This window comes from Puma concolor, chromosome D2 (assembly GCF_028749965.1).
Source record: "Puma concolor isolate L17-30 chromosome D2, mPumCon1.1.hap2, whole genome shotgun sequence".
Classification (NCBI taxonomy): domain Eukaryota; kingdom Metazoa; phylum Chordata; class Mammalia; order Carnivora; family Felidae; genus Puma; species Puma concolor.
Window position 1 is genome coordinate 33,363,761 of NC_141677.1, and position 13,380 is coordinate 33,377,140.

A 13,380-nucleotide genomic window follows, 5' to 3' on the forward strand; every position below is an offset into this window, starting at 1 on the left:
TGGCTCTCCGGTCAGAGAGAGAAGACGAGAAGCCCCCATCCCCATCCCAGATAAAATTGATCTCTACATATTCAGCAACTAGCTGCTAGCCCGGAGCAGATCTTTGAACTGCTCTGTACCTCAGTTTCCCCATCCAGAAAAACGGTGATAAAAACCTCCCCCTCCTCCTCTAGAAAGAAGCGCTGTAGAAACGCGAGGCTTGCTGGTCCCTTCTGTCCGTCAGTGGGATGATTTTTGCCTGGCTGAAGCCACACCCGGAGTGCCTGAGAGCCCTGCCTCGCCTCCTGTTGTCAACACAGGGGTGATTGGGTCCCCTTTATCGAGGCTGGGGAAACTGAGGTGACGTGCCCCATAGCACAGCGAGGGCCCCTCAGGCCCGGGAGGCCGGGGCCCTCCCCCAATCCCTGCCCCCGGGTGCAGCCAGGCCAGGAGGGGATCCAGTGTGCTTCTCTGAAACAGAAGGAAGGTCCGCAGGGCTCAGGGTTCAGCGCCAGCACTGGCCTCTCTCCCTGGCCACTCCTGGACCCAGGGGCAAGATGGGGGCCTGTGGCCAGGGCAGCCCATCTGTCTGTTCTGGTCTGGTGGCCCCAGAGACACCTCCGGCTGGGGATTAAGCCAGAGGAGGGACAGATTCTGCCGCCAAAGCACAAAAGGCCCCACATCAAGTAAGGTGAAGGAGCTGACGAGGCTAGGCTGTCATCGCCGAGTGTCTTGGAGTTAGGAATGACATCGTCCTGATGCAGCCCTGGGGACTGCGGTCCCCATCCCCCCACCCCATTGGTCTTGTCCACCTCTGGTACCACAGTGAGCTCTGCAGCAAGGGCAGGGGTGGGCTGAGGGGCGGGGACCACTGCTGTCCTGGGACCCTAGGAGGTGTCCAGGGTGGGAGCTGGGTCAGCCCCAGGGCTGGTGCTGTGTGACCTTGAGTCTTGCCCGTGCCTCTCTGAGTTCTGCTTTCCCCTTGGCAGGGGTGGGTAGACGCTAGAGAAGTTTTCCAAAAAGCAGGAGATTGGCAGGCACGGGAGCAGGGAGGAAATGGCTTGGGGGTTGTGCCCTCCTAACCCAGGGCACTCAGGTCGATCCCTTCTTGGGGTGAGGCTTACAAGTGGGGAGCCAAGTGTGGGGGGCTGGAGAGGTAAAGGGGCCTCTGTCCCGAGGCCTTCCCCCTTTTCAGGCAGGGAGACTCAGCCCCCTCTCTCCTCCAGCCTCCCCCTCCCCCAGCCGCACAGCAGCCCCAACCTGCTGAGACCCACCCTCTAAACAGGACTCCCTTCCCCTGCCCTGTCATTCCTGGGGTCACAGAAGCCTGATTCTCTTCAAATTGCTGGTTAACTGTCCATCTCTTGATTTCGGCTCAGGTCATGATCTCACAGTTTGTGCCCAGGTTGGGCTCTGTGCTGATAGTGTGGACCCTGCTTGGGATTGTCTCTCTCCCTCACTCTCTGCCCTTCCCCACGCACACTTGTGTTCATTCTCTCTCTCTCTCTCTCTCTCTCTCTCTCTCTCTCTCTCAAACATTTAAAAAAATAATAAAAGTCCATGGGAATGCAAGCTAGTACAGCCACTCTAGAAAAAAGTATGGAGGTTCCTCAAAAAACTAAAAATAGAACTACCCTAAGACCCAGCAATTGCACTACTAGGCATTTATCCACGGTGTGCTGTTTCGAAGGGACACGTGCACCCCCATGTTTATAGCAGCACTATCTACAATATCCAGAGTATGGAAAGAGCCCAAATGTCCATCGATGGATGAATGGATAAGGAAGATGTGGTATATACATACATGGAGTATTACTTGGCAATCAAAAAGAATGAAACCTTGCCATTTGCAACTATGTGGATGGAACTGGAGGGTATTATGCTAAGTGAAATTAGTCAGAGAAAGACAAAAATCTTATGACTTCACTCATATGAGGACTTTAAGAGACAAAACAGATGAACATAAGGGAAGGGAAACAAAAATCATATAAAAACAGGGAGGGGGACAAAACAGAAGAGACTCATAAATATGGAGAACAAACTGAGGGTCACTGGAGGGGGTGTGGGAGGGGGGATGGGCTAAATGGGTAAGGGGCATTAAGGAATCTACTCCTGAAATCATTGTTGCACTATATGCTAGCTAATTTGGATGTAAATTTTAAAGAATGAATGAATGAATGAATGAATGAATGAATGAATGAATGAATAAAAAATAAAAGTCCAAAAGAAGGAAGAGAAGTTTCGATGAGGAGGATCCAGTTCCCAAAATCCAGGGTTTCAGAAGCTTCTGAGAAGTTCTCAACCTCCCAAAGAATTCCTAGTCCCCAAAGAATTCCATGACCAAGGCCTGCCGGGCACCCCCTGCTCCTCCAAAAGCCCATGAACGTGTCGCCCCACGTGTCTGGGAAGGAACGACACCAGGATGTGCTGGCGGTGTTGCCCGCTGGCTACTGGCCCAGGCTTTTGCTTCTACGAATCAGAAGGCTGGGGCTTACGTGGGGAAGGGGACTGGCCTCAGGGCAAAACCGAGTGCACACCGGCTGCTGATCCATTTTGTGAACCTCCTGCCTGCCATCCCCCCATCAGAAGCCCTGCCAGAGCTGGAGGGAGGAGCAGAGGGGGTGGGGGGGGAGCAGGAGGTGGGGGGAGCAGGAGGGAGGAGCAGGGGGGGTGGGGGGGTGCACGAGGGAGGGACCCGCGTGTCAGCTCAGACCACCCAGGAAAGGCAGCCTGGGGCCCGGAGACTGGGGCTAGGCTCCACAGAGGGTCCGTCTCTTCCTGAGCAGGTGGTGGCCTTGGACCCGGACCTGGGAGAGAACGGCACCCTGGTGTATAGGATCCAGCCGCCCAACAAGTTCTACACCCTCAACAGCAGCACGGGCAAGATCCGCACCACCCACGTCATGCTGGATCGGGAGAACCCCGACCCCCACGAGGCGGAGCTGATGCGCAAGATTATCATCTCTGTCACTGACTGTATGTGTCCCTTGCAGCCCCACGCTGCTTGGCTGTGGCCTCTGACACTCAGGGCCCCTGGGACCTCTCCCACTGACTCGTCCTCCATGGGTCCTGAGGCCTGGGTATGGGAGGGCTGTGTCATCACTAATAATGGAGGAACACTCACTTGCCAGTCGTGAGCCCCAGGAGTACCCTCGGGGGGGGTGGGGGTGGAGGTTGCTGGGGCCGCAGGGCCAGGCTGCTCCCTAAAGGGACCCCTGGGATGGAAGGGGTCTGCCTTCCTCTCCCCACTCCCCATTCTCCCCTGTCCCTTTCTCTTTCGCACCCCTCTTTCCCTCTCCCCCTCACCCCCTAGGCGGCAGGCCCCCTCTGCGAGCCACCAGCAGTGCCACAGTGTTTGTGAACCTCTTGGACCTCAATGACAATGACCCCACTTTTCAGAACCTGCCTTTCGTGGCCGAGGTGCTGGAAGGCACCCCGGCGGGGGTCTCTGTCTACCAGGTGAGTTTCTCTTTCCTGGCCTGAGCTCCTGGTCTGCCTCCCTCACCTCGTCTCACCCAGTCAACAAGCAGGCACAGGGTGCCCTGGGTGTCTAGCTTTGCAGTGGGAGAGGGGGGCAGGGGGTGCCAGCTGAGACCACCAGACGGGATGGTCTGTGCCGGGCTTGGAGAGCCAATGCTCTGGGAGATGTGATGGAAGGCTTCCTGGAGGAGGAGGGGCTTGAGCTGGGCCTCGAAGGACAGGTGGATGTGGAGCGGTGGAGGGAAGGTACCAAGGGAGCTGACAGAATTCTGGGTCTGAGTATGGAGGTCATACTCCGAGCTTGTGGCTGGGTCTAGAACACAAAGAAGGTTGGTGGGTGTAGCCCAGGCACCCTGCCTCCGTGGGCAGGCCACTCTCCCACGTTCTCCCGTAAGCCCCAGAGCAGCTCCACACAGAGTAGGGGGTGCTCTCCCCACTTTGCAGGGGCCGAAAGAGACTTGCTTATGTCCCTGCGGCCAGGAAGAGGTACGGCCTGATCTTGAACGCGGCCCCTCTGCCTCCTGCCCCATCACCCTCTGGGAGGCGGCCCTGAAGATGCTCGTTCAGGGAGAATGACACCCTTTTAGGAACGGGGGAAGGCCCTCATGGTGAAGAACATAGGCTTTGGAGTACAGCCAACATGAGAATAGACCCCAGCTCCTCCGCTGGTGTGCTGTGTGGCATGGAACAAACAACCTCACTGGGCCTCCGTTTTCCCACCTGTGCAATGGGGATCATAATAGCACCTGCCTGGCTGTGCTACAGGGCTTCAGGCAGACACACATGGAAAGCAACCTGCACTTGGGCTGCGGGAGACCCACGGTAGCTGACGGGCTCATCATGATGGGTCCTGTGGGGGTTTATGCCTGAGACCCAGCGGGGTCCAGTGGCAGAGGCTTAGCCTGACCCCACTCGAAGAACGCAGGATTGTTTGTCGGGATATGCCACAGCGCGTAACTCTGGTGATGCCTTGCAGGCCTGCTGTGCCTCAGTTTCTTCATCTGCGGAAGGGGATTAATAGCCTTCTTTGGGGATCCCCGGGAGCAAGCTCTCCAGCAGGACATTCTCCCAAACGCCCAGCAGGGGGTGCTGCGATCCAGGGAGAGCAGCCAGTCCCTGAGGAGGAGGAGCCCCCAAACAGAAGGCGGGAGGAGGGCCAAAGGAGGCCCGTTCTCCTCCGGGGGCTCACAGCAAAGAGAGCACAGCTTCTGAGTTCACAGAGGAGCTGACTCAGGCATGAAAGGATGGTTGAAGGAGCTCGAGTGTTTAGCTTGGGAACTGTATCCTCAGATACAGAAAGGTTTCTGACTGGAGCTATGCGTTCCCCAGCCTCCTCTACAACCTGGACCGAAAGTGATATCTGCTGGCTGGGTGGAGAACTTTCTCCAGGAATTAGAGCTCTATGCAGATAAGTCAGAAGTAGTGAGCCCCCCCATCCTGGGCAGCATTCAAGTTGAGTCTGGACACCCTCTTGTCCAGCTTGTTGGATGTGAATTAGACCAGCTGACCTTGATGTCGTCTCTCCATCTTGAGGGTCTTGGCTTCGTCATCCAAAGCTTTTATTTTTAACTCTCACGTTTCCTCAAAGGTCCCTGATCCTCTTCTGTAAAACTCTGACTATATCAGGGTATACCTGAGTATATCAGGGTATATCTTGAGTCAGGAAAACTCTCGTCAGGGCTAGAGGTGCAAGTGGGAACGGTGTAGGGATTGGGGAGGAGGCTTGCCTACGCATGGCCCCACATGACTTTTTCCAAACGGTAAATCATCAAGGGAGTTTTAAAAACTGCCCCCTTCTATTGTCTTGATGTCATCCAACGAAGCAGGGGGGAGAGCGCCTGCGATTTTGGGTAGTCGAGGAACCCATGGTGGAAGGGCTCCTGGAGGCGTAACTGTTGCTTCCAGCCGGCAGTCGGGAAGCCTGCTGTGACACAATGGCACCCGGAGGCCCCGAGCCAGCCAGGGCCCATCTGGGGGGCTTGCAAGGGGGGAGAGCAGGGTTTTGAAGAGGAAAGCTGCGGTGACCCGGACTCTTGTCCTAAAAAGTGCCTTCCCCACCCCACCCCTGGCCCCGCTCAGTGTGCCTGGATGCCTTTAGTTGAGCCACGCTGCCCTCTTAGCATCTGGGAAGGCGCGCTGGGAGCAGTGGCATGGCCCGAGGCTCTGGGGGAGGCAGGTGTGTCTGCACGGGTCGGCGGGAAGGAGGGGGCACTTCTCAGGAGGGATGCCCTCGTGTCCCCACCCCTCATGCGGCCCCCGCTTCCCCGCAGGTGGTGGCCATCGACCTGGACGAGGGCCTGAACGGGCTGGTGTCCTACCGCATACAGGTGGGCATGCCCCGCATGGACTTCCTCATCAACAGCAGCAGCGGCGTGGTGGTCACCACTGCTGAGCTGGACCGCGAGCGCATTGCCGAGTACCAGCTGCGCGTCGTGGCCAGTGACGCAGGCACACCCACCAAGAGCTCCACCGGCACGCTTACCGTCCGAGGTGAGGGCGGGGCTGCCTCCTACTGTGTGTCGAGCACGTTGGGCCCTGGGGCAGTGCCAGGCAGGGTGGGGAGCCCGCGAACACCACTGCTGTCCCTGTCCTTGCGGGCACAGGATGCCTTGCTAGTGGGTGCCCTCCTCGACCGTGCCACTCAACACAGAGTCTTCCCCATCGCCACCAAGTCAAACGCTCCAGCGGGGTCTTCTCTCTCCCCACCCCGGGGCCACTGTACCCCCAGGGGTCTGGACCCACTGCCAGGGTCCCCTACCCCTCCCAGCCTCTTGGAACCCAGCAAAGAGCAGAGAGGTGCTGCACAGGGTTGGGGCCCTCGGGGTCAGCAGCAGGGAGGGGAATTTGCAGAGCCCTGCACCCCCTGTCTGGGCAGGGCCAAGGCCAGTTAGCATTTCTCCTCCATTCTGATCATATCTTTAATTCTTGGGGCAAAACAGGGACATCGACACGCGCTGTGGCCAAAGGGCCCGAAGTAACCACGGGAAACTAAGTACAGAGCGTGACGGGCAAGATGTGGCCTGTTCTCTCGCACAGGCCGGCTCCCAGCTGGGCTCCTGCCTGCCTCCGGGGCATTGGTGCAGGCGGGGGCTGGCTCCGTACAAACACCCGCCTTGGTCCCAACCCGAGACGCGACTACGCAGTCTCTCATCTGCTGGTCCCACGCTTGCCCGGTGGGTTCCCGGTGCCAGTTTGGGGACCCACTTCCGTGCCAGCGATTGACAGGGAGGGCGCGCTCAGTTCTCTCAGGGATGGCCCCAGAGGACTTTTCTCTAGGGCTCAGCAGAAGCCGTGTCCTCGAACGGGCGCGTCGTTTCTCCTGGTGCCGTGACAAAGAGTGAGCCAAAGCAGGGGGATGGGATTGTTTCACAGGGAAGCTCGTCCCAAGCCCCATCAGCTGAGAAAACAAATCTTTCGGGGAAATTAGACTTCTCTGGGAGGGGGCATCCTCAAAGCCAGCTGTTTTCCTGGGACCCCGTTGCAAACTAGGGGCAGGCCTCCCCAAGACCCCCACCCTGCCCCTCTCTTGCTCTCTGACTTCAGACAAGTGACTCCGCTGCTCTGAGCTCTTGTCCCCTCCTCTATCTGGCGTGTCTAATAATGGCTGCCTCACGCGGGTGTTTCGAGGGGGCTCATGGGGTGCTGTACAGGAAGCACTTAGCACAGGCCTGGCACGTGGCAAGAGCTGAGATGTCGCCGTCCTCGCCACCATCATAACTGTTGTGGTTGTGAGGCACAAACTAGAGAGAGGCCCTGCGGTTTTCTCTCCTGCCTTGGGCAGCAGCAGCGGCAACAAACCGCCAGGGGAACAGGACCGTGGGAGGCTGAGGAGCTCTGGTCAGCTTGGCCCTGACCCTAGCAGGCACGAGGGGCCTCAGCCCAGGACCGAGAGGTGTAGACCCCCGCTGCCTTTGGAGCTGGGTTATCTGGAGCAGAAGCCAGGCCTAGCCCTGGGTGCTGACTCTGTCCACAGTGCTGGACGTGAACGACGAGACGCCCACCTTCTTCCCGGCGATGTACAACGTCTCTGTGTCCGAAGATGTGCCACGGGAGTTCCGGGTGGCCTGGCTGAACTGCACTGACAATGACGTGGGCCTCAATGCCGAGCTCAGCTATTTCATCACAGGTGCAACCAGCCTGGGTGGGGCCGGAGAGGGGGAAAGGGCCCCGAGTCAGCCATCAGCCGTCAGGCTTTAGCCCCTGCATGAGCCCCCTTGGGATTTTTCCCAAGGGCTTTGTAGCTGGGTCCCTCCTGTCTGGCTCTCTGGGGGCCTCCTGGACCTATTGGGAGATTGGGAACTTACCGAGGTTCAGTCTGGAGGGAGGTAGAGCCCGTGACTCCTGGGGAAGAGCCCTGCCCCCCACTCCACCCCCATGTCAAGGTGATGAAGCAGACACTGGGAGACTGTGGCCTTGTCCTTTCCCGGGGACCCTTCTTTCATGAGAATTCCTGTCTGTTTAGAGACAAATGGTTTAGATCTTTCTAAATAAAATGGTTGCAGCTCAAAAAGACCAAGCAGAAAGCTGTGGAGAAATAGTATGAAGCCTTGCCCTGGCTCAACAGGAGAAAGGGAGTCATGATCCATTAGTGATGTCTGCCATGACAGTAGACTTGGGAGGTGGTGGTGAATATGCCATGTATTAGTCATGCCTGGGTTAGAACAGTTGCTCAGCATTCTTTAGTCCCTGATACAGCCAAGACATGCTGGGATGGCACGGGGCAGTTCTTTCACATTCCTTAGCTGTCCCTTGGCCATTTTGCTGGTTCAGTCCTCTCTCTGTCCATGGCCTGCCGGCAGCCACGTTACTCACAAGCTCATGTGCGCACGTGTGCATGCACATGCATTCAGCACGCACACCGGTCTCCCTGATGCCTCTGCCCCTAGAGCAAGGAATGCCAGGTTCACAGCCCATCCTTGCTTGCTGCAACCGAGGGGACCTCCCAGCCCTCAGCCTCTCCTTTCCAGAATTTTCCCTCCTGCCCCTCCCTGTAGGGACCTAGCACCCACAGGGCAGTTCCTCCCAGTCTAGTCCTCCAAACTGCTCCAAGAAAGTCTTAGTTATCCAGACCCTGCCCGCCCCCTGCCCCGTGGACCAGTCATCGTTCAGCACCCAGCACTACTTGTGTCTCAGTTTCTACCCCACCCCCTAGAACCCAGACCTTGTCCCATGTGACTGGTGCTTCAGACCATCCACAAGGATGTCTGGGGTTTTCCCCCAGGGACAAACTATGTAAGGACCAGGGAGCATCTCATGGCTCCCAGGATGATTTCCCAGCACCCAAAGTGGCCAGTTCCTACTGACCTGCTGAGAGCCTTCCTGGGTTGGGTGGGATTCTCAGATTTTGATTTGCTCATTCTGCAAGTTGCCTCTCATGGTCCAGGTCCAAACCCAGTGCCATGGCGCCCTCTACTGCCCAGAACACCATATTGCCTGCCAGCTGAACAGGGAGGGGTCTTTGCACTGTTTAGATGGGGGGGGCGGGGGGGGGGAGTCCTTTCCTGTCCACCTTGGAGAGGGGACCCTCACACTTCCTACCCCATCCACCTGCCCCTACTCTTCACTCGGTGGAGCCTCGGGGAGTCGCCATTCAGTCCAAGATTAGGGACCTGGAAAAATCTTGGCTGACCCCCAAGGCCCTGGCCACATATAAAAGCCTCGACCCAGGCTAACTGCTCAGACACTTCTACCAGACAGGCAGGTGGCAGAATGGCGAAGGACACAGGCTCAGGAATCAGACTGCCAAGCTGGCATCTTACACCCAAAATAGGTGACTGTAACCCGGGACAACACACGTATCCTCGCTAATGGGCCTTCTCCCCTCTCTGAAATGGGCTTGTGATAGTACAAGTGAAATGAATTAGCCCACATGAAGCCCCTGGTACACAGTAGGTGCTCAGTGGATATTCAACCCTTATGATTTCAGGCATTCGGCACCCACACCTGAGCCCACACAGGCCACACCCTCTTCAGAGCCACCCCCCCCAGAACCCTGTTCTCGGGGCTGAATGGGCAGCATGGCCTTTTCCTCCCAGGCTACCCCTGGAATGTTCTGGCTCAGAAGCAGAGCTGAGGTGCCACCGCCCTTTCCCTGGCAAGAGCCCCGGTTCCTGACAGAGGCTCCATTGTCTTTGGCCCGCAGGTGGAAATGTGGATGGGAAGTTCAGCGTGGGCTACCGTGATGCCGTTGTAAGAACAGTAGTGAGCCTGGACCGGGAGACCACAGCCGCATACATGCTCGTCCTGGAGGCCATCGGTACGCACCGGCCCCGCCTGCACACCGCCAGCACGGTTCTGGGCACGGTTCAGTGAGGTGCCCTTCGAAGGCCAGGCAGCCCTGACCCCGGGAGCCAGGCCTTGAGTCGCAGTCTGTGTCGACACCGGTGGAGAAAGGGCAGCCAGACAGCCTATTGCTGAGCGCGGGTGGCCACGAGGCTTAGCTCACAGTGCTACAACGCAAAACATTTAGTTGCTGGGGTGGGAGCCACGGGGCAGCTAGACGGGAGACCGCTGTGTGGACAAACCGCTGCAAAACCAGGCCAAAGGAAGCCGAAAGGGGGAAGGGAGGAGCCAAGAGTATCGGGCGCACAGGGAGGTGCAAGCATGTTCAGGGGAAGGGTGTGATCAGGGAAGTCTTCTTAGAAGAAGTGTCTTTGGATCAGCATCTTGGTTGCAAGTTTCAAATAAACTGACTTAAGCAATATGGGCTCACAAAACCAGTCCGTAGGGTGATGGAGCTTCAGGTGTGACTGGACTGGGGGCTCAGGGGATGTCACCAGGCTTCAGTCTCTCGGCATTGGCTCCCTCTGCCTCCTGTATGTTGTCTTCATTCTCTGGCTGATGTGGTGACAAGTTGTGGCCTCAAACCTGGTCTCAATCCTTTTGGGTTCAAGTGCTGCATCGGGGAGACAGCACTGGTCTCTTTCCTAGTCTCCCCAGCTAAAGCCCCAGATGAGCTGTGATTAGTTCCATCTGCCCCAGTGCCTGTCCCTGAACCCCTTGTCGTGGCCAGAGGAGGAAAGAGGTGCTAGTGAAGCCTGAATCACATGCCCATCCCTGGTGCCCAGAACCCCGGGCCTCAGGGTCAGGAAGGCGGAATTCTCAGAGGGACCTTCAGGATACGGGCCGGCCTGTGAGAGCAGCATGGGGCAGCTGGGCAGATACCTTGAAGGCTGAGTAATCGTCACATTGCGGGCCAAGTAAAGTTTCAGTAAGTCTAGAAGCAGGGAGGGCGTTTCAGGCAGAGGAACCAGCTCAGGCAGAGGCCTGGTTGTGGGAAAGAGCTATGTGTGTGTGTGTGTGTGTGTGTGTGTGTGTGTGTGTGTGTGTCAGCATCTGGCTTGTGGTGTGATGTGTACTGGGGAGGGGGAGGCTGCAGTCAGGCAAGGCCAGCTTTTAGAGGCCTTAAGTTGGGCCAGAAATTTGGTCTTTGGTCTCCAGGTAGTAGGGAGCCCATGAGGGCTCTAGATGAGAAGAAGGATGTGATGAGACCTGTCCCCCACCCCCCTCCCCCACCACCCAGGTACGCTGCATCCTCCCAGGAGCATCCAGTTCAACATCTGCAGTGAGCTGTGGGTGAGAGGGAGTGAGCATTCTGCGTCTCGCTCTTTCCTCTTTCCCACCAGTAGCTCCTCCCCAGCCCGCCCACGCCCAGATGCATCTGCCCTCTGGCGGCTCTCCTCCCACCCTCTGGAGACCCCTCATTCCCCCTGCGTCCAGCACCGTCTGGCAGGAGGAGAGGGCTCGGGATCAGGCCTCCGAGGGGGCCTGGCAGCTCATGCTGTGTCCAGCTAGGCCAAGTAAGCAGGAGCTCCCGTGGGAGGCTGGGCTTGGAGAGGAGCTCCAAAGAGCAAGACCAGGTTAGACACTTGTGCCCCAGCATGTGGTCAGCTGGCCTCGGGAAGAAGGACTGAGTCACCCCTGGTCCTTAGTCAATTCCAGCTGCCTGCGCTCCGCCCTACGGGTGACTCTCCTCGCCTGGACGCATAGCACGGGGCCCAAGTTCCTTCCTCCAGGGAGGGCAACGTGACAGCTGTCCATGGGGCTGAGCCCCTTCCCCAGCCCCGGGAGGGTCCTGCAGGGAACTGAGGGGGCAGAGCCCCTGGATATTTCCGGCTCGGAAATCAAGCAGGGCCTGTTTCCCCGAATGCAGAGGGTCCAGAGGCCAAATCTGTCCCGTAGGCATGTGTGACCCGTCTCTTGTTTCGTACAGAAGGACAGTTGGTTGTGAACATTTAAAAATCAGGAGATTTTATTTAGAAGCTCAGAGGTTCAGTTTCTCTGGAGAAATCGGAAGGTCTAGTGTCACGGGGCCCACGATGGACCGGCGCGGAGAAGAGCTGCCCTCGGGGTCACCCCTCCCACCTGTGCCCCCATGGGTCTCGCCCGCCTGGCCCCGTCAGCAGTTGGCTTGTGAGCTGTTCCTGGATCTGTCTCCGAGGGCTGCTGTAACGAATTACCACAAACTGAGTAGCTTAAAAGACTAGAGATTTATGTTCTCATGGCGCTGGAGGCCAGAAGTTCAAAATTAAGGTGTCGGCAGGCCTGCATTCCCTTCTGAAGGCTCTAGAGGGGCATCCTTCCTTGACTCTAAGCGTTTCTGGTGGCTCTAAATAATCCTTGGTTCGTGGCTGCAAAACTCCGGTCTCTGCCTCCGACTTAACCTGGCCTTCTCTTCGATTCAGGCCTCCCTCCGCCTTTTTCTTTTAAGAACCTTTGCCATTGGGCCTGTGGCCCACCCAGGCAGTCGAGGATACCTCATCTCAAGACTCTTAATTACATCTTCAAAGACACTTTTTCCTAATAAGTTGACATTCACAAGTTCCCAGGGATCTGACGCGGGTAGATCTTCCAGGGGCCACGACTGAAGCACTTCGTGCCTCCGTTACCTCCTCTGTAAAATGGGAATAATAATCACAGCACCTACTTCACATGCTTCTCCTGAGGGCTGCATGAGTTAGAATAGCGCCTGGGACAGGTTAGATATTGTTAGTGTTATTCTTAATCTAAGAAAAGGGGGAAAAAAAAACCCACCCCTTGCGATGGCCAGAGCAGGTGGGATGAACAGGACATGTGCCCAGGGAAATCTGTCCCTCAGGCAGCCACTAACAGCCCGTCTTCCTTCAACTCCCACAGACAACGGCCCCGTAGGTAAGCGGCGCACGGGGACGGCCACCGTGTTTGTCACCGTCCTGGATGTGAACGACAACCGGCCCATCTTTCTGCAGAGCAGCTATGAGGCCAGCGTCCCCGAGGACATCCCTGAGGGACACAGCATCGTGCAGGCAGGTGGCCATGGCCCCTTGGGGCTGTTGGTGGGCTGGGGGCAGGCATGGCTGCCACGTGGAGGGATGGAAACAGAAGAGGGTCCCGCTGCTGCTCCGGAAGTATCCAGTCGGCAGTGGGGAAAGAGGGAGCCAGGCACCCTCCTCCCTCCTGGGGATGGTAGGCCTTTAGTTTCTGTGGCCTAAGACAGCACCCTGGTTCCCCGCAAAACAGAAGGAAGGCCTTGCCTCCCTCCCTTCCCCCACAGCCCTCTCCTCTTCCCCCACCCCACCCGGAGGGCTTTTTGGAACAGCAAGTGGATGGAGCTGTCACATTTTCCCCGGTAGGAGGTGAGGGGGAAGAGGCAGGGCCCAGCTAGGCCCAGAACAGAGCGGCTTTCACGGGGCCCTCGGCCAAAGCTCTCCTCTTAGGAAGTAAACAGGCACAAGAAGAAAGAGTTCCTTTGCCCAGGGTGCAGGACAGCTCTGAGGCTCAGAGGAGAAAGGGGAGGACCTGAAAATGAGGCTTAGGTCCCCTCCCCCACCTCCCCCTGGAGGCCTCCGTTGCTGGATGCGGTGGGAGGCCGGGGCTGAGCCAAACACAGCAAATCTGGGCCTGTCCGCCAGGGCAGACTCCCAGGATCCAGGATCAGAAGGG

At 57.7% G+C, this 13,380-nt stretch overlaps 1 protein-coding gene across 6 annotated transcripts in view; it reads left to right on the forward strand.

Annotated features, from left to right (window-relative positions):
- The window catches only part of CDH23 (cadherin related 23), a 418,091-nt gene that overhangs the window by 309,969 nt on the left and 94,742 nt on the right, over positions 1-13,380 (forward strand). For all 6 annotated transcript variants that reach the window (XM_086679923.1, XM_086679917.1, XM_086679919.1 and 3 more), the window contains exons 22-27: positions 2,766-2,955; positions 3,293-3,438; positions 5,730-5,949; positions 7,433-7,585; positions 9,602-9,715; positions 12,595-12,743. In XM_086679923.1, the coding sequence (XP_086536049.1) occupies positions 2,766-2,955; positions 3,293-3,438; positions 5,730-5,949; positions 7,433-7,585; positions 9,602-9,715; positions 12,595-12,743 (972 nt within the window). The remainder of the gene's footprint in view (positions 1-2,765; positions 2,956-3,292; positions 3,439-5,729; positions 5,950-7,432; positions 7,586-9,601; positions 9,716-12,594; positions 12,744-13,380) is intronic.